The sequence below is a fragment of the Phyllobates terribilis genome, unplaced genomic scaffold (assembly GCF_046119375.1).
Source record: "Phyllobates terribilis strain yellow unplaced genomic scaffold, ASM4611937v1 Scaffold_7__3_contigs__length_470593459, whole genome shotgun sequence".
Classification (NCBI taxonomy): Eukaryota; Metazoa; Chordata; class Amphibia; order Anura; family Dendrobatidae; genus Phyllobates; species Phyllobates terribilis.
Genome location: NW_027362767.1, coordinates 147,281,437 through 147,309,028, shown reverse-complemented (window position 1 = coordinate 147,309,028; position 27,592 = coordinate 147,281,437). Strand labels below are relative to the sequence as shown.

The window sequence follows — 27,592 nt, the reverse complement described above, 5'->3', positions numbered from 1 at the left end:
TTTTAGTATTTTTCTAGCTATTGATTTAATTTTTTTTTTACAATTTCAAGCAAAATTTGCCGGCATTCGTAGCTTCTTTTGTCTTAAGATTGCGCCGAATCTTTCTATTCGGGGATGATGCTCTCCTTCCGCGTTGCCGTCATACTCTCCCATCAAAATTTTTATGTTTTTTTTGTTATTTTTGCAATTTTTCCCAAATCTTAACTGTTCATTTGAGAGAAAGCCCCCTAGCAGGTGAGCGGAGGAAACAAGGCAGCATGATACAGCCGCTGTCAGTAGTCAAGCCCCCCCATTGCCATCCAGCCCCTTCTATCTGGGAGCCAATAACCGCAGGCTCGTCCCAGCTCGCTGTGAAGTCATGGCACAGCCCCATGTCTGTCCTGATTAGGAGATCTCCATGGACACAGTGTGAATGGGACTTACTGTCAGAGTTCACTGCAGCAGAGGGACATGTACTCTCACAGGAGGCTCTAGAGGAGGGAAGGGGCTGTCTCTCACCAAGAGGCGAAATCTCTGTCACTTTTCAAACTTCTTCCAAGCTATTCATTCGCCCCTGTGTGCAAGCTGCGGCAGCATTGTCCTCTATGGGAGACAGTCAGCATTTCTATAGAAGTGACTAAGCCCGGAAAGGAGGCAGATTGTGCGTAAGTAGCCACTGACGTATCCTTATCTACCTTCTGATACTGTTTCATGTTGAAAAAATAAAAAATTTCTTGCATTTGCAAATTTGAAAAATTTCGCGAAAAATTTTCTTACATTTTTCAAAAATGCCTTTGTAAAAAAATAAGTTTTGAAAAAATGTGATAGCGCCGAGGAATACATATTTAAATATTTAATAAAACAAAATGTTTGCCTTTCTTTTTTTTTTGCATACTGTTTTTGCTGGTGTTGTTTTTTTGTCCTGTTAATTTTTCTTTTTTTTTTTTGTTCTTGTAGGGAGGGTGAAGCCAATTTTTCTTGTCTCCCCTCGCGTCTAAAGGTTTGTTGTAGAAGACACACATGGACATTAGTGCTGTGAGTGCATGACTAATCTCTCCCTCCCTGGAAGGAGGATCTGAAGGCACGCTCGGTCTTCCTGTTTTCTTGGAGGGATATCTGGACTCTGGACACAGCGTGGGGCAGCGTGCATTTTGGATCAGAGGAGATATATACAGATATATATTTTCCTAAAGCAACGAGGCGGCCTCTCCGCACCCATTTTCTCTTCCATTTGCAATTGCACTGGGTAAACTTTGCCCACTTTTCCGGCCACCCTCCTAGCTTGGGTTGTTGCTGCTGATTGTGGAGCTGTGGATCTCAGCTTTTGATACAGTATTATGGCCATGGTGGTTAATCCTTGGCAGGAAGACATCCCAGGGGTGGCAGCCTCTCAGGTGAGCAATCCACCTGGGTTGTGCAATCAAGACCCTGGGGGCACACCTCAAACGCCAAGCACACCTAAAGGAGTGGTCCCAGGTCAGGACCCCGTTCATTCAGGGGACAAAGGAGTTCCCAACGTGGACTGTATGGTGTGTGGGGACAAATCGAGTGGCAAGCACTATGGTCAGTTCACCTGCGAAGGGTGCAAGAGCTTCTTTAAGAGATCAGTCCGAAGGAACCTCACCTACACTTGTAGGGGCAACAGAGACTGTCCAATCGACCAGCATCATAGGAACCAGTGCCAATACTGCCGACTAAAGAAGTGCCTAAAAGTTGGCATGAGAAGAGAAGGTGAGTCCTGGCATGGCCTGGGTGGGGTCATACTGGTCACGTTTTAGAACCTTGTGGTGGGTTCTGATGTTCTCCTTTTTCCAGAGAACCTAAATTTGCTCCAATTTTTTTTTTTTTTTTTTTTTTTTTATTATCTTTTTGTTTTTTGTTAGTTGTTCATAGAAAAATAAAGACAAAAAAAATACAAATGCCTAAAAATTAAAAAAAAAAGTAAAAATAAATACATAAAAAAGAAATAAATCGAACTGTTAAAGTATTTGAAATATAGCGAAAGGTAAAAATACTCAACTTTCACGACAACTTACTCTATCGATTAATTAATGGCGTTAATAAGGTCAATCATAACGACCTAAATGAGCGCGCCGACCTTCCTAAAAAGTATCAAATAAATGATTTCCCTGTCACCTGGAAAAATAGAAGACAGAGAGAAAAGATATCAGTGTTTGGTAAATAATATAGACTTAATAACTGCTGTAAACATCTTAACAAACTTGTAGATTTTGCATATTCAAGTTGGATGTAAGGCCACACTGTAAATAATGGAAATATAATGCCATGTTACAATAAGATTTAAATAAATAAATTATTAAAAAATATATATTTTTTTGTATTTATTTAATATATATATATATATATATACAAGTATATATTTATGTGCTTATGTATATAGATGTAAACATACAAATATGTGTGTGTATATATATATATATATACTTGTGTATATATATGCATATATATATATATATATATATATATACACATGCTTTTTATGCAGGCATGTACGTGTGTATGTGTATATATATATATATATATATATATATATATACCTTTAATGTGATTAAAAAATGTATACATCCTATCAATATATTCTGGCTAAAATGTATTTTCCCCATCTGTCTAGATTTGTTCCCAGTGAGTGTTGTGGTTCCCCTAACTGAGGATAGCTACAAATCCAGCTTTTCCTAAGTGTTGTATTAATGCTTAGACGGGGCAAATGAGTGTTAGCATTAGTCAGCATTACTCCTAAAAATTCTCAAAAAAAAAATAAAATAAACTTTAAGTTATGTCATAGGACTTAGTCTGTTGTGAATGTGAACTGTCAGGATTTAAAGTGGTAGTTTATGTAAAAAATAAAAAAGTCCCGTAAGTGGAATAGCCTGGTCTAGCAGCATTCCTATGTAGTTTATCAGAATTGTTATATGTACACAGAGATAAGAATGAACACATACATATATATATATATATATATACACACATACATACACATATACACACACATACATACTACATATACACACTACACATACATATACACACATATTACACATATACACACACATACATACTACATATACACACTACACATACACACATATTACATATACACACTACACATACATATACACACACATACCACAAGCACTACACATACTGTACATATACACATATATATATATACACACATACTACTTTTACATACTACACATACATACACATACAAAAGCTGATCACATACCACAAACACTAAACATACATACATACACACACATATATATATCTATATATATATATATATACATACTACATATACACACTGAATACACATACACAAACATATATGCCCACAAAACACATGCCACATGCACTACACATGCAAATACACACACATATATCTATATATATAGACACACACACATACTACATATAATACACACTACTCAGACATACACAAACATATATGCACACTAAACTGATACCACACACTACACACAAACACACACATATATATACACAATACATAGACACACACATACATATACACACTGCACATACACATATACACACATACTAAATATACACAAACACACATAAACACTCTGTACACATATACACACATACAGTACACACAGTACACACTACACAACACACATACAGTGCGCACACTGCACTACACGCACACACTGCTAGCACACTGCACTACACGCACACACACCGCTAGCACACTGCACTACACGCACACACACCGCTAGCACACTGCACTACACGCACACACACCGCTAGCACACTGCACTACACGCACACACACCGCTAGCACACTGCACTACACGCACACACACCGCTAGCACACTGCACTACACGCACACACACCGCTAGCACACTGCACTACACGCACACACACCGCTAGCACACTGCACTACACGCACACACACCGCTAGCACACTGCACTACACGCACACACACCGCTAGCACACTGCACTACACGCACACACACCGCTAGCACACTGCACTACACGCACACACACCGCTAGCACACTGCACTACACGCACACACACCGCTAGCACACTGCACTACACGCACACACTGCTAGCACACTGCACTACACGCACACACACCGCTAGCACACTGCACTACATGCACACACACCGCTAGCACACTGCACTACACGCACACACACCACTAGCACACTGCACTACACGCACACACACCGCTAGCACACTGCACTACACGCACACACACCGCTAGCACACTGCACTACACGCACACACACCGCTAGCACACTGCACTACACGCACACACTGCTAGCACACTGCACTACACGCACACACACCGCTAGCACACTGCACTACATGCACACACACCGCTAGCACACTGCACTACACGCACACACACCACTAGCACACTGCACTACACGCACACACTGCTAGCACACTGCACTACACGCACACACACCACTAGCACACTGCACTACATGCACACACACCGCTAGCACACTGCACTACACGCACACACACCGCTAGCACACTGCACTACACGCACACACACCACTAGCACACTGCACTACACGCACACACACCGCTAGCACACTGCACTACACGCACACACACCGCTAGCACACTGCACTACACGCACACACACCGCTAGCACACTGCACTACATGCACACACACCGCTAGCACACTGCACTACACGCACACACACCGCTAGCACACTGCACTACACGCACACACACCGCTAGCACACTACACACTGTCTTGTGTTGCAGGCCTCATTGTCATATGTTTAGTGTCACCTCCATAGCTGCACCACAACCAGGAGAAATAAATAGTGATTGTTATGTCATAGAAGCGTGTATCTGCCCCATGGGAAATCTCAGCTCTCTGTCCATTTATTCCCCCTCATTATATCTCAGCAAAGATATTTATCTTACTATTGTTCCTAAGTAAATCTTATCATAGAGGTAACGCTGTAATAGCTGTGGGGAGGGGGCTTCTGTATGGGGACCATTTGTACTTTTTGTTATTTTGGTTATTTTTATTCTGTCTTGTGAGTAAATACTGAAATGATAGATAAATGAGGAAAAGTGGGATAGAAAAACAGGAATGGACAGGAGCAAGGTACATACACAATATGCAGATAGATCAGAGACACAAGGATAAAAAGATATAGATATGGGGAGGATGGTAATGTTTAGATGGGATAGATCGATAAATGAGAGATAGGTAATGGATAGATATATAATAGATAGGTAGATTATATACATATATAGATAGACAAATACATATTGTAGATAGATATGAGATTGAAATATTATAGCTAAAAAATAGATAAATATGAGCTAGATCTGACATAGAATCATCTAGAAGTATATTTCCCTACTATCTTTTTAATCTACCTGACTATATCAGCTATCTCCCTCATATCTATCTATCATCTATCTATTATCTATCATCTATATATTATCTATCTATTATCTATCATCTATCTATTATCCATCTATCATCTATTATCTATCATCTATCTATTATCTATCTATCTATTATCTATCTATTATCTATCATCTATCTATTATCTATCTATTATCTATCATCTATCTATTATCCATCTATCATCTATTATCTATCATCTATCTATTATCTATCTATCTATTATCTATATATTATCTATCATCTATCTATCATCTATCTATTATCTATCTATTATCTATCTATCATCTATCTATGAACTATCTATTTATTATCTATTATCTATCTATCTATCATCTATTATCTATCTATTATCCATCTATTATCTATCATCTATTATCTATCTATTATCCATCTATTATCTATCAGCTATTATCTATCTATTTATCTATTATCTATCTATTATCTATCTATCATCTATCATCTATCTATTATCCATCTATCATCTATTATCTATCATCTATTATCTATCATCTATTATCTATCATCTATCTATCATCTATCTATTATCTATCTATTATCTATTATCTATCTATTATCTATCTATCATCTATCTATGAACTATCTATTTATTATCTATTATCTATCTATCTATCATCTATTATCTATCTATTATCCATCTATTATCTATCATCTATTATCTATCTATTATCCATCTATTATCTATCAGCTATTATCTATCTATTATCTATCTATTATCCATCTATTATCTATCAGCTATTATCTATCTATTATCTATCTATCATCTATCTATTATCTATTATCTATCTATCTATCATCTATTAACAATTATCTATCTTATCTATTATCTATCTAATATCTATAAGTCTATCTATCCATTTATCTATCTATGTATCATCCATCCACTATATATCATTCATAAAAGATAGATATAAGGGCAATTGATAGATTAAATAGATATTAGAGAAAAATAGATAAAAGTAGCTAAATATGAGATAGATAAGAGGATGATAGATATTAGAGACAGATACAACTGACAAATATGATTTAGACATGATGCAGATAGTTCATAGATAGCTAGATAAATAGATATGAATGCGATTGATAGATTGAGTAGATATTAGAGACAGATTAAAAATAGTTAAATATGAGAAAGACACAATAGATATTAGATAGAAATTAGATAGAGAGACAGTTAATATAGATAAATATGAGATAAGCATGATATGGGCAGTTGATAATTTATAGATAGATAGATATTAGATAATTTATAGATAGATAGATAATAGATGGATAGATAATAGATAGATAGATAATAGATGGATAGATAATAGATAGATAGATAATATATAGATAATTTATAGATAATAGATAGAGAATAGATAGATAATATATAGATAGATAATAGATAGATAATAGATAGATAATATATAGAAAGATAATAGATAGATGATATATAGATAATAGATAGATAGATAATAGATAGATAGATATAGATAGATAGATATAGATAGATAATATATAGATAGATATAGATAGATAAGTTCTAGTAGATAGTGATGATGGTAGGGCATCTGTGGTCTTGCAGCACCTAGACCCCCCATCTTCAGCTCACATCTCCTCACTTGTTCTACAAATAGTCCGGAGTATATATATATATATATATCTGTGTTCACACTGACAGCTGTTGCAGCTCCTGACTTTCCATCCACATGAAGTATTCCAGCATTGTGCTCACGTTGGTGCTGGGACTTATGAATAAGTCATGGACACATCTAATGTAACATGTGTCCCATGTGATTGTACACGAGACGCCTGATCATTGTGAGCGGATCTGTTATTTGGGAATCCTCTCCGGATCTCACATCTCCTCTTATCCTTCCTTGAAATTTAGTCAAAAATCATTTCTACATTTTGTCACAAAATCGACTCATTTCATTTTGCAAATAACTTCTGTCACACAGCAGTAACGAGACGCTAAAATAATATACATTTTTGGAAAGTCAAATCCAATCCAATTATTTTTATAATATTATAATTAAAATTCTGTTTGAAAAATTTGATTGTAACAAAGGGAAGAACAATGCAAATTTTAAAATCTTCATAGGGTTCAGATTTACGGCTAATTTTCCCATGTAACTGTTATTACGTTCTTATCTGACACCTTTTTTATTTAACAATTACTTTTTTACTATTTTTTTTTTTATTTCTTGAGAATTATTTGTTATTTTGGTCAGCGATCTTTTAAAGAAAATCGACATGGACGCCATGTAGCGTAAGAATATTCAGAGGAGTAAAGGTTTTATCTATTTTTTTAGATTAAATTCCTAACAGTCAATTTCATTTTATACCTATATTTGCTTTTTTTTTTATCAATTTTGTTTTATAATTTTTTTACCATTCTGTATGATGTCATAAAGAATTCCAAAAAGTTGTGATTGATTTCTAGGGGGAATTAGCTGGTATTTTTTTTATAACATCTACATTTTTTTTCAAACTGTGAATATTTCATGATTATATTTTTAAGTGAAAAATAAAAGAAATGATAGATGATCTGAATTGTTTTTTATGGGTTATTTTTGACTCTTGCTAAAATTACCACCTACATCTTACCCAGTAGGGAAGTTGTTGATATAAGGAAATATTCCCTGGGAAATTTGTCTTTTTTGTAAGATTCCCCATTGCTGCTGCCAAGACAGTATCTTAAAATCTGTCCAAAATAACAGGCATTCGAAGGCAAGGACAAAAGTGGGGATGAGTTACGATTGAGAACTCTCTCCTGTGATCCAATACGACTCATTGATGATCTGTTTACAAAATTGGGACTAGGCATCTGGTGGCATCTCCAAACATCCACAAAAATTTCAAGTAATTGACGTATCTTGTGTCACTCTGGGTCTTTTTGATACGGAACCAAAAATGTCTTACCAAAGCAAAGTAAAAATGGTAATTAAAACACAGTAAAAAAAAAAAAAAAAAAAGAACAACTAATAACTAAACACAACTAATAATATTAAAAGAAAGAAATGAAAAATTTTACATTTTTCTGCATTTTTTTCTAATTAAGTGATGGGATAGAGCTTTCAGTAAAATGTAAAAAAAAAATAGAAATAAATTAAAAGTTGGACTCTAAACCTATTGAAGTTAAAATGGAAAAACAATTTTAAAAAAATGATTTAGTAAATAGTTTAAGTATTGGCTTACATTTTTTTAAAGATAGAGTTAACAATCTCTGTCATCTGATCCTCTGTGAAAAAAAAGAAAGAAAACGCCTCCATTTCACAAAGGGTTAATGAGCCGTGTCACCCGATCCTTACTCTAAACACCTTGCACAATATTAGAAAGGTCAGCCCTTCACAGGACACTGGCATGTTGAGAAAGTATGTTGATTGACATGAAAAATAGTTTGACAGTTTTTGAAACTTTTTGCAATTAATTTTTTTTGTCAATCCTGAAAGCCCGTGGTGAATTCTTTTCATCTTACCATATCATAAAAAAAAAAAAAAAAAAGAGCAAATGTGATAAATTCTGGTAGCTGAAAGTCTTGATTTTCAGGAGATGAGCAATGTTTAATTTTCGAAACAAAGACAATGACTGAACGGTGGAAGATCAGTCAATGTGAATATTCTCTACATGACATATTAAAATGACTCAACTTCAGCTGTCAAGGGACAAAAAAATGGTTTCTCTAAAAATGTATGGATAAGAACTTAATTTCAGCACAAAAAGTCTTAAAACTTTACTATATAAACTTTTCCGACCAGGTGCGAAATACATTTTTGAAAAAATTTTTGTAATTTTTTTTTGTTTTACGACTTTTCATTTGTTTTCAATTTTTTTTTTTGTTTTACAAATTTGTTTCACAATGTTTCACAAATTTTAAGAATGTAAAAAAAATAATAATAATTGATTAGAAATTATAACTAGGGGTCAAGATTAGAGATTTTTTTTTCGTTTTTTGGTGCACTTTTATGAAACCAAGGCCAGATTACTTTTGAATCCATTTCTGGCTTTGCATAAAAAAAAAAAGATTATTTCTGCAAAACATGCTGTACGTGAAATTGTCCTTAAAGGGGTAAAAGAGAGTCTTTGTAAATAAATAAGTATGTTGATGTAGTACGCGCTAGAAAGTAAGGAGGATAATTCTACAAAAAGTTACTAGTAAGCTCAACCGGAGTAGAGACCAATGGAACAGGCATACTAAAAGCACCAGATACTATACTAGTTCTGAGTAATTAAACGTCAACTAAAAAATACTAAAATAAAGGATAGGACAGAAGTAGTGACATACCATAGCGTTATACTGATATATCTCATTTAAAGTCCCCTCCGGCCCACCCACCCATAATAGGCAGAAGCTTTCGGAATATGTCAACAGAAGAATGTAGCAGTAGATTTTCAGTGTAGAATCCAACAATTGTACAAAGCTTAGCCCGGCTTCTTTCTAAAGAGCTTGTCAAAATGGCACAATAGAATCTACAGTACGTATCAAAATTCCTGAGCAGCGAGAGATGAGGAAATTGCTCTGGTACGAAAAACAACAGCCAGGGGATGACTCTTTTTTTTTTTTTTTTTCTTTCGAAGATGATGTCTCAATTTAGTAGATAAAGAGCTTAATGGTGACGATTATAATGTCATTATTCGTTATGTAGGGGCTAGATTTAGAATCTGACAGCTCAAAATGATTTAACATCATGGCCAGTCTCTACTTTGAGCATAAAAAAAACAATTTTTTTGGGCTAATTAAAAAAAAATACAAAAATTTGACCAAAGCGGTAAATATATAAATATATAAGGAAGATCAACATGAAGGTGCCTGAAAGGACATAAGAGGTCCCCAACTTGTTTGGTTGGATTCGAACCTATGATCCCAGACAACACAGTTGTAGAAAATATTGGAAAATTGGATCAGGATTGCAGCACCAAAGCTATAATTGAATGGGACAATTTTGCAAATGTTAAGTTGATCATACAAAGTGACATGACCACCAACATGTCCATGGTTGGTAAATCAAATTGTGGGATATTATTTTCTCCTGATGGTTAGAAGCGTTCATTAGTTCTCCAATACCCCAAAAAAATACTTTCCAAGAGTACATGGTTAGAAGATGACTTTAGGAGACTCAAGCTAGACAAAGCTTTGTTTTGAGATTTCGTTTAAGGTGGTCAAAAATTTTTAAATTTATTGAAAACTGTTAAAAAAAATATTATGGTTCTTTCCGGACAAGTGTCTCAATATCCAACAATATCAAAGCATTCATTGAAATTGGGGAAAACCTTTACAAATACGGATTCTCAGTATAGTCAATTTCTTCCCGTCTCAAAAAATGACAGTAAGATGTATGGATATACGAGGGAATGTGCTGCCCACTAAATTTTTTATGTTAACATACAAGACGTGATCGTTGCTCGCCCACTGGTCATTAAAGGTGAGCGAATCTACCGGCATCCCCGACTCCTCTTTTGATTAACCAGCCTGGCGCAACATCAAATTGCCGTGTGACTCACACACAATGTTGTAAATGGTCAACTAAATTAACAGAGGATCTGAGAATATCGGCAAGTATGGCTTCCATCCGGAAACCATGGAATACTGAATTGGCCGCTCATTCAAAGTCCTGCCAATCGATTCCACCGGGCAGTGATCAGGAACGATTGTCCGCATGAATTATCGTACGGGCAATTATGTCTATGGCCAGCTCTATCTTTTGGCTCAATTGCTCTACTAACACTTGCCTCAAATGACCATCTGTCAAAATGATTTTGCACCATGTTAGAAAGCCATTTCCACAGACATCTGCTAATTTCATCTGACAAAAGCGTCTGGTTTCGCTCTTAAACCATGGGAATTATTTTTACTCTTCCTAGACCTGCTAATTTTATGAAAGAAAATTTATTTTTTATTAAGCGACTATATAATCATAAAATAGCAGCCTGGTCCTGGTGGCAGGTTTGTATAACTTTGCAATAATGTGTATGGCCACCTATTTGTAAACCCATTCAATTAAAAACCGATAAGGGTTCTTTTTAGAAATACAGATAAGCTGCCCGTAATCAGAAATGATCCCAGAAGTCGATCGGTGATCGTTAATGACTGATTTCAAATAGCACTACTTTGGTTGGGGGTTCATACGATCCTCGTTTCATTATTTTTGGCAGCACTTCCCTAATGACCCAACGTTAACGGATGTCATAAGCTGACAAATTAGCGCTTGATCATTTGTTGGCTGATCTCTGGATGTGCTTACATGTGGCAGAGATCGGAACATGTTAAAAATCTTCTTTATTGATACATGTTAAAAATTCCAAATGACACCCATATAGGCTTAGAACATTAAAAAACACTGACGCATTTCTGGTTCTTGTCGCACCAGAAACTTGTCAGTGTTTTTTACTGTTCTATGCCAATATGGATGTCATTTGGAATTTTTAACATGTATCAATAACGACGATTTTTATATCCGTGGAGCTGGATCTCTTCTCCTTGTTTTCATTTTCAAATGTTTTGGTAGAAACACTATCCGCGCTCCGGACAGGACTGGAATTAGGCATTACTGGTGAGCTGGATTTTCTTTCTTAAGAAATCAGAACACCGTAACTTTGGCTGGTCATCGACTAGTTTAAAAAAGCTTTAAGGCAGGGTTCTTATGGCCATATTTTATGGTCCGTCTACGGACAACAATGCCCATGCCAAACTGTGGGTCTATGAGCAAAGACTTGACCAGCACCACAAAAATAATAATATTAGATAAATAAATGGATACTTGTGCCATATACCAGAAAAAGCAAATAAGAACAAGAAAAAGCATATACCTGGCACCAACAAGCCCAAAAAGAGTAATACCCGTCACCTAAAGGGAACCACCTGCAGGTGGTCCAGTCTTTCCCCCACTTTTTCTCCTTTTCTAAGTGTTCTTAATTGTTCTTTTTTGCACTTTATATATAATAAAGAGATAGTTTCACGCTATTTGCCTCTCATAAATGCCTTTATATGACGATTATTACTCTTTTTGGGCTTGTTGGTGCCAGGTATACGCTTTTTCTTGTTCTTGAACTGTGGGTCTACAGACCCAGACTTTCAGCCTCATATACGCTTATACGCTTATGATGCTGCAAGTTCAGGCATTATGATCCATATATGTACCGTGAAATACAGCCACCTAAACCTGAACCTGGCCTAAAGGGCCTCAAAAACAATGGATAGATGTCAGCCGAACGATGGTTCGGCCAATCGTTCTGGCTGGAAGCTCTCTCCTGACTCCTCCATCCTCCTGCCGAACACTCCTTTGTCCTCTATGAGAGGCTCCTCTGGTAGTGGCTTATTTCACCAAAAATAAAATGATCAACAGTCCAAAATCGGATATGTCAAATCCTTATCTCCCTCAACATCATTTGTTGGTGGAGAGTCAGGAGGCCCCCATACATTAGACTGTCGGCTAAGCCCACCATGCTTTGGTTCTGCTTGGATACCATGTTGATACAAAGAGAAACCTTCAGGTATTACAACTGATTAGCAGTTGAGAGGAGAAAGAACCTGATATGACCTTACCTCCATAAAAATCAGGCTAATGTCGTGAGAATCTGAGTTTCCCATATCAGCTCCGGGTTTACAAAGCAAAAATAGAACTCTTTAAAATGTCATTAATTATGGGCCAGTTTTCCACCAGTCATACATGTTCTGGGTGTGGCGGGTCTATCCCATGGGAAAATAACACTGCTAATGCAACAATGCACTCATAAAAATGAGTGTACATGTAACCATTTGACGGAACAAAAAATTCATTTTGCGTTAATTTGGTTTTCTCGAAACTTCCAATCTGTAAACAGATTCAAAAACATTGGAGATTAGATCTTCTACTAACACTTCTGTCAGTAGTTAATTCTCTTCCGCTGAAGCATAGCAGGTAATAGGTTAAACCATTAGACCATTTGCCAACATCTCATCAGCTCAGTGAGTGTCTAATATATTCAGGTCAGCTGACCTTTGCGGAAAATTACCATTTTATATCAGAGGAAGGGCCTAATTTGCACTGAAAATAAGCTTCTAGAGAGGAAAAACCTGGCTGTTATATACTGAGGGCGACATGAGTGATTATTACTACCATTATCCATATAATACTGGCATATTATGCTGTGTTACATGGATCATTCACTTATTCCTGTCACACAGGAGCTGGCAGTCTAATTTTCCTGTCGTAGAAACAAGATTCTACGCAATACTAAAAAGCCCCCCTGTACTTCACTATCAAAAGGGTTTTCTAAGGGCCAGATTGCTAAATATTCTGGGTTGGGGAAAGAGTTAGGTTTAGAATTAAGGTAAGAGAAAGAGTTAGGGTTAGAGTTAGGGTTGGAATTAATGGTAGAGAAAGAGTTAGGGTTAGACTTAGGGTTAGGGTTGGAATTATGGGTAGAGAAAGAGTTAGGGTTAGACTTAGGGTTAGGGTTGGAATTATGGGTAGAGAAAGAGTTAGGGTTAGAATTAAGGGTAGAGAAAGAGATAGGCCACAGCCACTATCAGTATTTGGTCAGCATTCGGTTAGTATCTTTTCTCAGGAGTGGGAACAAAACCAGGTGAGGAATAATCAGAGACATGGTATCATAGAAACAAATCACCAATTCTGGATTTATCACCCACTCCTGGTTTTGGCTCTCACTTCTGAGAAAAAATACTGACCAAATACTGACCAAATACTGATAGTGGGGTTGTGGGCTTAGAGTTAGTGTTATAATTAAGGGTAGAGAAAGAGTTAGGGTTAGAGTTAGGGTTAAAATTAAGGGTAAAGAGTTAGGGTTAGAATTTGGTAAGAGAAAGAGTTAGGGTTAGAGTCAGGGTTAGAATTAAGGGTAGAGAAAGAGGGTAGAGTTAGTGTTTGAATTAATGCTAGAGAAAGAGTTATTGTTAAGGTTAGAGTTAAGGGTAGCGAAAGAGTTAGGGTTAAGGTTAGGGTTAGAGTTAGGAAAGGGAATCATGCCAGTGTCCTAGTTATTTTTTCTTCAGTGGGGAAAATGTCCAGTTTTTTATGCATATTTTTGCATTAAGACAAAGTGATTAGTTGGTAGTTTGATTAGTCTGGTACTAAACCTCATCCTAAACCTTATAGACTTAGATATTAGTGTCTTCCAAAAAGAGAAGGTTTTCCTTTGTTTTCTTGATTTCTGATATCCAATAGATTGGCTAATTTTTCTTGATCATATTTGTCTATGATTGGTATTGTCAGTGATGTGAACTGTATTACCAGTCATAGCCCACACACAAGAGTGGCGCTGTGTCTGGCAAAAATTGTCCCTTTCTTTTGGATCCGTTTGTCATACTTTACGAGCAGCGATTTACTCTCCTCTTTACCATCTAGGCAGCATTGTATGTGGGACTATTTAGCATTACAACTCATACTTGACAACTTTTTGGTATGGATGATTGCGACACTCAACTTTTAAATAACCACACCCTTTTGATAGGTCACAACCCATAAATATACCTTTACATCATGGAGACATTTTTGTAGGAGTCTTCTTTGATTTGTGAACTTCAGGACTCCACTAATGTTCCTCATACACAGAGACAGGCCATGGTGGTGGCTTCAGAACCTATATTTTCTACATAACATGAAAGGGGTGGCAGAATGGGTGTTATAATATCAAGACAAACCCCCCCCCCACCAGAATAAAAAACTCACACAAAAAAACGGGTGTTTGAACTGAACAGTAAGCTATAAACTGAATGGGTTAATTACCAATAATTTTATGGTGACCCTGGTGACTTTTCTTCAAGTCGCCTCTCCTGTTATGACATGTTGTATAATTATGATCAATTCTCCTCTGTAATTAAATGGTTGAGCAGATGTGGCTACTGCACTTAAAACCAAGTGGCCATTATAGTAATGGTTTAACCCAGCACTAAAAAGGAGTAATTTTTTTTTTTGGGGGAGGGAGGATGTGTGGAAGGGGGTATGCAAAGCAAAAAACAAGACCCTATTCACCTCAGATAGAGCAGTATATCGTGATAATATTGGTCCCTCTTGGATCATGAGCTTCTTCTGCTCGAGAGACACAAGTCACTGCCTAGGAAAGAGCATTTCAAGACTCAACTAGACCGGTGAGAGGGCTACCGGTGATCCAGACATGACTTTGAAGAGAGTAACATGGCAAACACCTACCGGGGTTCTCACGGCCAAATTGACATGTGGCTAAGGAAAAAAAGGGCAAGGAAGTTTAGCTGTGGTAGCCATCATATAAACCCAGACAATTGTGCCAGTTTCCAAACAAAAACAAGAAAGCAATTTTTTTTACAGCCATAAAATATTAAATTACCAAAATAATTTTAAAAAATAATTTAGGAAAAGGGCCTAAAATGTATATATAGTTACAAAAATATTAAATATTTAATAAGTATTAAAATACATATTATAATCTTTTTAGCCGTTTTTAATTTTTTTTTTAAAGGGTAGCAATGAATCTTTTGTTCATTGGCATTATAGATTTCTTTTTATTATTTTTGTCTATTTATCGGAATATGTTAGTGTTATTTCAACACTTATTATTCTCATTTTTTTTTATCTTTTGCGTTTTTGGCTTTGTTTTTATGTCATTATGGCCTTTCTTGGCATTATATATATTTTGAATTTTTTTTTTATTTTTGTATATATTTTTGAGGAATTTAATGCAGGTGTTAATAGATATAATAACGTTATTAGATCTTTTATTTAATTAATTGTATGATGCTATAATGTTGTCTTTTTTTATATATATTATTACATATTTCTTTGTCTTGCATATGATGTGACTCCCTCTAGTGGTTTTGAAGAGCAATCCCCTCTGGACTAAAAGAAAAAAATATGACCAGTAAATATTAAAAGACTTTTGAGATGTCTTTTTCTTTCAAGTCCAATTCGGCCATTATGAAAATAGAAATACCGATTAATTTTTTAAAACTTTTTTAAAGTCCTTTCATTTTGTCTGCCATGACACCATTATTTCTCCTTTTTATATCCCTTGAGGAAGGCAGATTTGGTTTTCCATCACAGGATTTGATGGCTTTTGTGGGTGATGTAAATATTTTTTAGTTGGTATTTCAAGTCCATAGTAAAGAACTTTTAGAAAACTTGAGAGTTTATGGGGCTGTTATAAAATGTGCCCTTTCGGTGCCCTAGTGGAATTTAGCTCGGGTTGATTTCAACCGGTGAATGAAATGCAACATCAAAGACGATTATGGATTACGATCAGAATTTAGAAATCAAGATTTCCATTTTTAAGATGTGTAACTTTTTTATTCTGTCGCTGATAAATTCACTGATAGGTCTTTCAGAACTTGAATAGTGATCTGCAACTTTTTTTTTCTTTGTAGCAGTCCAGCGTGGACGAATGTCGCACCCCCAGACCAGTCCTGGCCAATATGCTCTGAACAACGTGGATCCCTACAACGGTCACTCTTACTTAACCGGATTCATCTCCTTGCTCCTCCGAGCAGAACCATACCCAACTTCTCGATATGGTGCTCAGTGCCTCCAGCCCAACAACATCATGGGAATTGAGAACATCTGTGAATTGGCCGCCCGCTTGCTCTTCAGTGCCATTGAGTGGGCCAAGAACATTCCTTTCTTCCCTGACTTCCAGCTCTCAGACCAAGTCGCTCTCCTTCGCATGACGTGGAGTGAGCTTTTTGTCCTCAACGCTGCTCAGTGCTCCATGCCTCTCCATGTGGCACCATTGCTGGCGGCAGCCGGCCTCCATGCCTCTCCCATGTCTGCTGACCGAGTAGTGGCTTTCATGGACCATATCCGGGTCTTTCAAGAACAGGTGGAAAAGTTGAAGGCACTTCATGTTGATTCTGCCGAGTACTCCTGCTTGAAAGCCGTTGCCTTGTTTACACCTGGTGAGTAACATTTTTAACAAATTTTGTAATTTTTTTCTCCAGGTCATGCTTGTGGGTCTTTGAGAAGCTGAGATCTATGTTTCTGTTAGCAAGCTCCTCATAAGATGGTTGTTGGCTATCTCTGCCGGCTCTCCCATATACAGAACTGCTCATTTAGCCGAGCTTTCCTCCGTAGAGCTGTTGTCAGACTTGTCTGGCAGCAGCTCATCTACCGAAGAGCAAAAACGATTGGCAGTCCGAAATCAGACATACATGATCAACATCTTCTCAGGCGATCAGTTGTCCGGGCCTCCATACACATTAGACTGTTAGCCAAAATCACCTCCATTGGTGGGTTCAGTCGACATTAGCCTAGTGGGCTTTAGTTGTCCATGTGCTTAGACAACTGGTATTCGGCACATCCAGTAGCCCACTGTTATACCTTTATTCTAACAGCGGTTGTACAGGGTCAAAGACATTTTTTTATAGAATTTTTTAACCCTGCAGATAAAAAGTATTTTTAACAGGGTTTTTCAACAGAAAAAAAATATTACCGGCATTTATTTGATTAACCTGTAGGTTGTTAATTTATTTTTATGGGTTACTTTTTGGGTTTGGGGACTAATGCAAGTCTCAGGGGGCTCGATCCCCATCAAATTGATTCTGTATTATGTTGTTTTCTTTCGTCAATAAAATAAAAATTCATAGTGAATACCTAAATCTACATTATTTATTAACCAATATATCTACCCATCATGTATATCAAAAATGAGAAGGCAACAAGTTACCCTTGCACCCCATAACAATCTTGAAATGGGAACCTACATCGCATGACTTCCATCAACAAGTTCATAACATTAAAAGCTTATGATTATTTTGCTTTGCCTTATGCGCAGTAATCTCACAAAATCTGGAATAATGCACACAGTCATGACATTATGACATTGATCTAACATTACAGGAATAGGAATATGGTCACAGTACAGGGATAATACACACAGTGATGTCACAGTACAGGGATAATACACACAGTGATGTCACAGTACAGGGATAATACACACAGTGATGTCACAGTACAGGGATAATACACACAGTGATGTCACAGTACAGGGATAATACACACAGTGATGTCACAGTACAGGGATAATACACACAGTGGTGTCACAGTACAGGTATAATACACACAGTGATGTCACAGTACAGGGATAATACAGTGATGTCACAGTACAGGGATAATACACACAGTGATGTCACAGTACAGGGATTATACACACAGTGATGCCACAGTACAGGGATAATACACACAGTGATGTCACAGTACAGAGATAATACACACAGTGATGTCACAGTACTGGGATAATACACATAGTGATGTCACAGTACAGGGATAATACACACAGTGACGTCACAGTACAGGGATAATACACACAGTGATGTCACAGTACAGGGATTATACACACAGTGATGCCACAGTACAGGGATAATACACACAGTGATGTCACAGCACATCGATAATGCACACAGTGATGTCACAGTACAGGGATAATACACACAGTGATGTCACAGTACAGGGATTATATACACAGTGATGTCACAGTACAGGGATAATACACACAGTGATGTCACAGTACAGGGATAATACACACAGTGATGTCACAGTACAGGATAATGCACACAGTGATGTCACAGTACAGGATAATGCACACAGTGATGTCACAGTACAGGATAATGCACACAGTGATGTCACAGTACAGGGATAATACACACAGTGATGTCACAGTACAGGGATAATACGCACAGCGATGTCACAGTACAGGGATAATACGCACAGTGATGTCACAGTACAGGGATAATACGCACAGTGATGTCACAGTACAGGGATAATACACACAGTGATGTCACAGTACAGGGATAATACGCACAGTGATGTCACAGTACAGGGATAATACGCACAGTGATGTCACAGTACAGGGATAATACACAGTGATGTCACAGTACAGGGATAATACACAGTGATGTCACAGTACAGGGATAATACGCACAGTGATGTCACAGTACAGGGATAATACACTCAGTGATGTCACAGTACAGGGATAATACGCACAGTGATGTCACAGTACAGGGATAATACGCACAGTGATGTCACAGTACAGGGATAATACGCACAGTGATGTCACAGTACAGGGATAATACGCACAGTGATGTCACAGTACAGGGATAATACACACAGTGGTGTCACAGTACAGGGATAATACGCACAGTGATGTCACAGTACAGAGATAATACGCACAGTGATGTCATAGTACAGGGATAATACGCACAGTGATGTCACAGTACAGGGATAATACACACAGTGATGTCATAGTACAGGGATAATACGCACAGTGATGTCACAGTACAGGGATAATATGCACAGTGATGTCACAGTTTTGAAATTGCTCATTTTGCCTTTCTACCCAATTAATACTTCTCTTTTTTCTGCTCTATGTAGAAACAGGAAGTCTCTTGTCCTTGCAGAAATCATCTCTCACTTCAACTCCTGACCCATCTTCTGCCTTTTCCCCCAGTCAGGGACTTTTTCAGTGACTTATGAGTCATACAGGGAAAATTAACCTCCAGTTTCTACATAGAGCTTAGAAGGATTCAGCTAGTCAGTCTTTAATCACATGATGTCATAGATATAATGGAAAACAGGCAAATTATCTTGGTAGAAAGGCAAAATGAGCAACTGTAAGTGTTACAGTGCCATATGATATGACGACTGCAATATATTAAGAGGAAATGTTTTTTGATGGGAGGAGGAGGAGTGCTTCTTTAATTACTTACAGCACCTTGTGCCTGAGTATACATGGGGCCCCTTATTTGTCGGGCCCAACAGTTGGACATGTTTGTCATTGCTCAGCCAATCAGCTGCCACCTTTCATCATTGACAATTTCAAGTATCTGATTGGCTGTTTAAGATCATGTGTGACCCTTGGACTATATGGGTTAAAAGGTTCTTGAAACTGAACCGACCCTGGGATGTCTTGGAGGCGGCACGCAATGCATTGTAGGAGGTGAGTGAGCAGTTGGTGACAAGTGTGATGGCGGAGAAGGCACGAAAGACGTTTGTCCCGGTTGTAACCTTTCAAACCTAGAGCAAATATTGTGCTCCACACTTATGGGCTGCAGTAAATTACCCAGCACTGTATATAAAGGCTGCGTCTATGGAATGTGGGGCCTGTAATACGGGGGCTCTCGGGAACGGCCATTTTCAAAGCTATGAAGGTTGATGTCAGTGTGAGCGCAAGTCTCCTGTGTCATGTTGTCACCAATGTCTGTAACTGATGCTGAACCGCAGGGGTAACAATCAGTGCGGATGATTTATTGTACGCAGGAGGGGTGCCCGCCAGGTCAGATGGATAATGTCAGGCAGCCATACAGAGGCCCTTCAGTGACATTTCGAGTTGACCTTCAAAGATCCCAATGATCATAACTGAGACACTTGACGGGTGTCCCTGCTAAATCAGCCGTGCCCACCTGCTACCATGACACAAGTGCCAGAGACTGGGCAAAATGCTGCCCATTGCAGGCATAGCTCAACCTTTCATCATTTTTGTTAACCCTTCCTCAACCAAATAAATCTCACAATTTTTTTGAAAAATTCTCTTTTCGTTTTTTTGAAGATTCCATTTATATAAGTAGGAAAATTGATATTTCTTCTGACCCCGCACTTCAGTTTCTACAGGAATTCTCATCTTACGGGAAATATTAGTCCGTAGTTACACCCATGGATGAATCAGATAGAACTTCCCCATGTGACCTTACATATGATTTCTTCATTTTGCATGCTAGATTTCCAAACATATAGGGGTGCATTCATTTCACCTGATTATGACTTCTAGATAAGTTCCTGTAGATACTAGCTCAGGACTTTACTGAAGAGCCAATCAATTAAATCAATTAAATGAAAATTGAATTTGAGAAAAATTGCAAGAATTTGCAATTCGATTCACGTGCATCGCCTAAATAATGGCCATTTTACACAATGTAGTAGATCGCATCAGCCAGAAAAGTCTCACATGACCTCAGGTGCGGCCCATGGTTTTCCACGGTTTGTGGCTATCATAGCCTGTATAAAAGCTGTGACAGGGAATGCAGCAGCCACTATTTGATAACTCTGAATAGTAATAGGACATCACAAATCAGCAATAGAGATAGGAAGGGAAAGGCATAAAACACTGCATAAACATTACATATAATGTGTGACAGCAAAGCAGCAAAGAACAGCTGCCATCTGTTTACCTGTTTACCCATAGCCATGCAGGTTGAGGACATTGGGACAATTTTAAGGATGTGTTTGCGTTAAAGAGCTTGTAAAGTGTTTAATAGAGTCTTAGGAGACCTCAGAGTATCATAGATATCTTTTACGAGCAATTGGCGGTAAATCAAACTTTTGGGAAAAACTCAATGTTGGCATATTCAAAGTTGAAACGATTTGCTACATCTCCATGAGATATACAATGGAAAAAGAGGAGAAATGGGCCTCCACAATTGACTCCCTAATCCATGAGAAGATGCAGGGCCAAGAGCTTTCTATGCTTCTTCTATCATAAGGGTGGCCACATTAATATGCTTGTATGGCAGAATGTTCTTCGATCCCCCAAACACGCGTGAGAAGCAGAGGAAATCATTGGCTCATCTCCCATGGAACATAAAGATTGAGCATGTTGCAATCCAAAAGCCCTATCCTGTCTTTCCCCAAAAAGTGCTGAGAGGCAAGAGTTTTGACACCAACATTAAACTAATTTGTATAGTCTCCTCAAGGATTTGGAGTAGAATACACAATTTTTGGGACAACTCAACGAGCCAAGCCTAACCAACATTAAAAAAGTAGTTGACCTATTTCAAAGATTTTGGGTGAGACGTAATTGAAAGATATTTTTGAAAAGTGCCCTTGCAGTCCATAGGAGGTTAATACATTTTTCTTTTACAAGAGTAAAGATCTAAATGACTACCTGTTGTACAAACATATATTTTTAGTTGGCTGAATTGAAGATAACCCTGAATCTTCACCCTTGTGGTACGTGAACCCATTGATTGGTTAAAGACTGGCCAAAGATAATAGGTAACTGTTGGCCAAATGCTTATTAGACCTACAGCTATCACTTTCAATCTCCCTACATAATATATAGTTGGCTCGGAAGAATGTACATGTGTTTTATATAAGGAAGGGGAAATAAGTCACTGTTAGACATTTCTGATGGTGGCCTGTCCAGCCAAGAACCAAAAGTTTGGCCAATTGAAATCCAATAGTTTGATTCTTCTTTCCCTGACATCTGCTCTTGGGAAGAGTTGTGCGGTCCCTTAGAAATTGACGTGTTTGCGCATTATCTGTAATCTATATGGCCAGCTTCAGTACGGAGACCTTCTGTCCTCCTAGCTATAATCAAAAGATGGACAAGGGTAGTAGGTGCTCCTAGACCCTTCCAGAATTGGTTCTATTTGGAGGAATGCGTTGGCAAAAAATAATTTGTTTTGGGGTTGTGGAGCTCTCCATCCATCGACTAACTACGTATCTACATAAACTTTCATGGATACATAAAAATGTGAATTAGCTTTCATTATCTCGTATTATTTGTTCCTCTGAAAAAGTTTGTTCATCATAAAATGACTGATTGATTGAATCAGGGACTCTTTTAGACTCTAATTACCTGTGTTTTTTATTTCAGAAAATTGACATGTACATTAGCAGCAATGAATAGACCCCGCCCCTATCTTTTATATGGAAGCATCTAATGAGCATGTGCAAAGGTCATTGTGAAGGGAGGGGGAGCAGGGGAGCTATGACATCACATATTGTGAATGATGGATCCTATTTTATCTACTGTATATAGAGGTGTAACTTATTGTACAGGAGGAGAAGGTGAGCTGTGACATCATGTATCACATAATTAGTGGATCTTGTGTTATCAGCTGGGAACAGAGGTGGTATCAGTCATTGTACAGAAGGAGGAGGTGAGCTATGATATCACCTATCGTGAATGATGGATCCCGTGTTATCTACTATATATAGAGGTGTTACCAGTCATAGTACAAGAGGAGAAGGTGAGCTGTGACATTACCTATTAAGAATGGTGGATCCTGTGTTATCAACTATATATAAAGGCGTGAGCTGTCATTGAACAGGAAGAGGAGGTGAGCTGTGCCATCACCTATTGTGAATGGTGGATCCCGTGTTATCTACTGTATATATAGGTGTTATCAGTTATTGTACAGGAGGAGGAGAAGGTGAGCTGTGACATCATTTATCACATGATTAGTGGATCTTATGTTATCAGTTGGGAACAGAGGTGCTATCAGTCATTGTACAGAAGAAGGAGGAGGAGGAGGTGAGCTATGATATCACCTATTGTGAATGATGGATCCTGTGTTATCTACTATATATAGAGGTGTTACCAGTCATTGTACAGAAGGAGGAGGAGGTGGTGAGCTGTGACATTACCTATTAAGAATGGTGGATCCTATGTTATCAACTATATATAAAGGTGTGATCTGTCATTGTACAGGAAGAGGAGGCGAGCTGTGCCATCACCTATTGTGCATGCTGGATCCCGTGTTATCTACTGTATATAGAGGTGTTATCAGTTATTGTACAGGAGGAGGAGGAGGTGAGCTGTGACATCATCTATTGTGAAAGGTGGATCCTGCATTATCTACTGTATGGTATCTACTAGAGCTGTTATCAGTCATTGTTATCCTGCCTTTGATGATAAGGAGGTTGCTGAAAACTCTTCCTGAAAGGGCAGGAAGTATGTGGCCAGTATGAAAATTGCAAAACTTCTAACTGTGTTTAATTATACAGATTGTTAAAATTGAAAAAAAAATTCCAAAAACATGAAAAAAATACATTAAACCCAAAAACTTATTTTAAAAATAGGTCAACTTTATATGCTACATTCCCTTTAAGAAGAGTTAATTTACATATTAACTCTTTTTAAAGTGAATGTAGCATCCGTATACCAGCTGGGTCTGTTCAATGAGAACCATTAGGTCCCGAAGGGGAAACATGAAAGTTTTCTTCACCCGTCTTTAGATGAAGGTCGATTGGTAGGTCCAATCATCTGTGTTGAGTTGAGGTGTTGGTCCTGGGGCACTCTCCACGATATATAAGGCACCTTGTCAGGTTATAGACAGGGAGCGGTAATTGTTATCTGTCAATCAACAGCAATAATGCAGAAACTCTTATTTGCGAGTACAGCCCCGACGTCTGTCAACGCAGCCTTTTCCATGTGCGGCTTCTGAAGCCATTAATGAGGTCACAAGTCAGTTAATGGACACACGTGACGCACGGTATCAACCGCCTGCGTTAATAATTATGCTTGCTATACCATAGGCCATATTTAACACATGGAAGGGTGTAATGCATTCCTTCCCACGACTAACGCTGTAATCTTTATCCCAAGGACATTGCTCTCTCTGTGCGGACTGTGTGAGCCGAGAAGTGCCGAGCTGCAAAATACCACACAGGACATTGACTTTGGAGTGCCACTGTTACTAACGTAGATGGAAATGAGGCAGTTTAACGCCCGTAGATTAGTCTGTGATTCCACCACCAGCAAATCATTAACCAGAATGTATGCAGCTCACCGAAGGCAAAGCTGGGACCTCAACATCAATCAATAGCTATCTATCGATTGTTGATGTCGTTGTTCTTTGATTTCCAGGATCCTCGTTCCTTTCCCATGATAGAAGGTGGTAACAAAGAGCGTCTCGAGCACTATCAGACCTGTCCCTTTCTACATTACACAGAATTTCTATTTGTTTGAATGGATGCTGTGTAATACTTCATTTCTCCAGTGGAGGCGCTGTGGGGAAATTTAACACTGTCAAAGATTACAGTTGATCACTGGTGGTCAATGGGCACTTTATGTCTAGCAAGCACAGGTTGATGAGTTATCGAAAGAAGACCAGGCTAGGGTCAAGGAAGCTTTTTAGGAGGCTTATATTGTATCGAGCTGAATGTATTATATGATTTGGTGCCAATTTGTATATGCCTTCCAGAATCAAAGGGGATGTCTCATGAAGACACCCCCTATTCAAACGCCAGGGGGTACGGATGTTATAGATGGAGCTCCCAGGACTTGACCATCATTCCATTACATGGGTGGCCATTCATCTGATTGGTCATCATACAATATGCTACATTTTTCCCCGCAGAAGTTGTTTTTTCTGGCAAATTCAGCTGTTAATCGGGAGTGCCAAGAATGGGACCTTGTGACAGGGATCATATTTTGAGAGGAGTGGTGAATAGGAAATTTTATATGTGGCAAAACGATTTGCCGGGAATTGATAATACTCCAAAGCTTCCAATTGTCCTGAAAACTGTGTATATGACGCTATTCTCTTTTCCTCACACACTAATCTTCACTGCTTTCAAACATTATCTATATAGTTTCTTCAGCGTTTTATATCTTTCTTCCCTATCTCTAAGGCTAAGCTGTGAGCTGTGACATCCTCACACTATCCATGTAGACCACAAATTGGCTGCTGCATTCCCTGTCTCAGCTTTTATACAGTCTCTGATAGTCCCTCAAGACTTACTGTAATATACCATGTAAAATAATATCTGGATGGCATTATGGGAAAGCCTGATGTAATGTGATCCTTCTCTGTTTGATGCAATCTTTTACACCACTTTAGCCAATTCATGCTAAGCAGCCCGCAAATTGTTTAGTTGCCTGGTTCAGCAAATTTTTAACAATTTGACACAAATTTCACTTGCATATTTTTAGAGGTGGGACCTTGAAATAAAGTTATTACATTATCATTGAACCTTATTATTTGTGCCCCCAGTGGCCAAACTGGTACACTTAGTGATCGAATGCTTTTTAGCTCTTATCTAGAAAGACTATTTTGTCCTTAGCTATCTATGTTGGAAGTCTTCATGATACCTAATTCATGTCCTATTGTTTTTTAGATGCGGTGGGATTGTCCGATATTGGACATGTGGAAAGCATTCAGGAGAAGTCCCAGTGTGCCCTAGAAGAATATGTCCGAAACCAATACCCTACTCAACCAACCCGGTTTGGTCGTCTTCTACTGCGCCTGCCGTCATTGCGCATTGTATCGGCACCAGTTATAGAACAACTCTTCTTTGTGCGTCTCGTCGGAAAGACGCCCATTGAGACTTTAATCCGAGACATGCTCTTGTCCGGGTCCAGCTTTAATTGGCCTTACATGCCTATGCAGTAACAAGGTTCTTCAGAAATCCTTGGACTTCAAATGTCTAATGAACCAGTTTGCTTTCCACCATCCACTTTGGCCAAGAATTCCAAAAGACCTCGGAGCCAAAAAACTGGATCATCAAAACTGGTAGAAGAGTTGGACAAACACTGCTATTTTTGAAGAATTATGGTTTCTGTAACAAATCAAACTTTTTCAAAATTTTAAGACCCAATTGATGGGTTTCGTCACATCAATAAAAACCGAGAAACAAGTCATGTTCCTCAAGATGATCAAATTAGGTCTGAATGATCCTTGAGACTTCTTGGAACACGATAGTTCCATTCAGACCATTTCAACCGGGGTAAATATTTGCATCCGTTACTCGGGCTGGTCCAGCAAGAGTTCTGCCAAGAGGATGTGCACTTTTTTTTTACAAAAGCTTGCCGAATTATTGAAAACATTCAAGGTTCGACAAGAAGAGAATGAATCTGTATATAGACTTCATTGAAAAAAAAAGACAATAATGAGTTGACACTTGTAGGTTGGCTACATGAAGTCAAGGACCGGCTAGCACTGCAATCCACAACATAAAGCACTGAAGAAGCCTTGCCCACTTCACCCCCACTAGGATGGGTCTAACAAGAGACTATTTATAAGGAAAGTTGGGGACTGCCTGCTTTTTTCAATAAATTTATGTGTATATTCAACTCTTCATACTCCTTTCCCTTTTGTTTTTTTCCTTATATGAGTATGTTTGTAAGATATTTTTGGTGTGTGAATTGTGGTATTTTTTTTTTTGGTAACTTGGCAGCAAAATCTTGTTTATTTTGCTGGTTGGTCTGGCTAACTATTCAATACAGTATCAGTTATTAAACTGGAGTATTTGTGTTATTTTTGTAATTTTTCTTATGATAAATACATATAACCAACATTGATATGGTAATAGGAATGTTTACATCCCGCCATGGAATGTCTGCCGAAAAATACCCACTTTGGGCATGGTGTACATAAAACCTGCCTCCCTTTGTCTCAAATCTGCCCGGACTGTATCTGAAAATTCAAGATAGTTCCGGCAAATTTGGGACAGTTGTAAAGGATAGAAACAAAGTCAAAAGTGTTCTCT

At 37.9% G+C, this 27,592-nt stretch overlaps 1 protein-coding gene across 3 annotated transcripts; it reads left to right on the top strand.

Annotated features, from left to right (window-relative positions):
- The first annotated feature begins 360 nt into the window (after positions 1 to 360).
- LOC141154025 (nuclear receptor subfamily 2 group F member 5-like) lies at positions 361 to 27,343 on the top strand. Of its 3 annotated transcripts, none has more exons than XM_073639415.1 (4): positions 361 to 644; positions 937 to 1,710; positions 16,759 to 17,283; positions 26,222 to 27,343. In XM_073639415.1, the coding sequence occupies exons 2-4, from the start codon at positions 1,317 to 1,319 to the stop codon at positions 26,494 to 26,496; spliced, it is 1,194 nt and encodes a 397-aa protein (XP_073495516.1). In that variant the 5' UTR covers positions 361 to 644; positions 937 to 1,316; the 3' UTR covers positions 26,497 to 27,343. The 3 variants fall into 3 exon arrangements, with proteins under 3 accessions (XP_073495516.1, XP_073495515.1, XP_073495514.1); XM_073639414.1 differs by having other exon boundaries at positions 363 to 644; positions 941 to 1,710; positions 16,756 to 17,283; XM_073639413.1 differs by having other exon boundaries at positions 363 to 644; positions 16,756 to 17,283.
- Positions 27,344 to 27,592: the final 249 nt, after the last annotated feature.

Bases quoted from the DNA above. Each gene is read 5' to 3' on its own strand.
- LOC141154025 (XM_073639414.1), top strand. From the start codon at position 1,317: ATGGCCATGGTGGTTAATCCTTGGCAGGAAGACATCCCAGGGGTGGCA. The intron at 1,711-16,755 runs GTGAGTCCTGGC...TTTTCTTTGTAG, and splicing joins AGTTGGCATGAGAAGAGAAG to CAGTCCAGCGTGGACGAATG. The intron at 17,284-26,221 runs GTGAGTAACATT...ATTGTTTTTTAG, and splicing joins CGTTGCCTTGTTTACACCTG to ATGCGGTGGGATTGTCCGAT.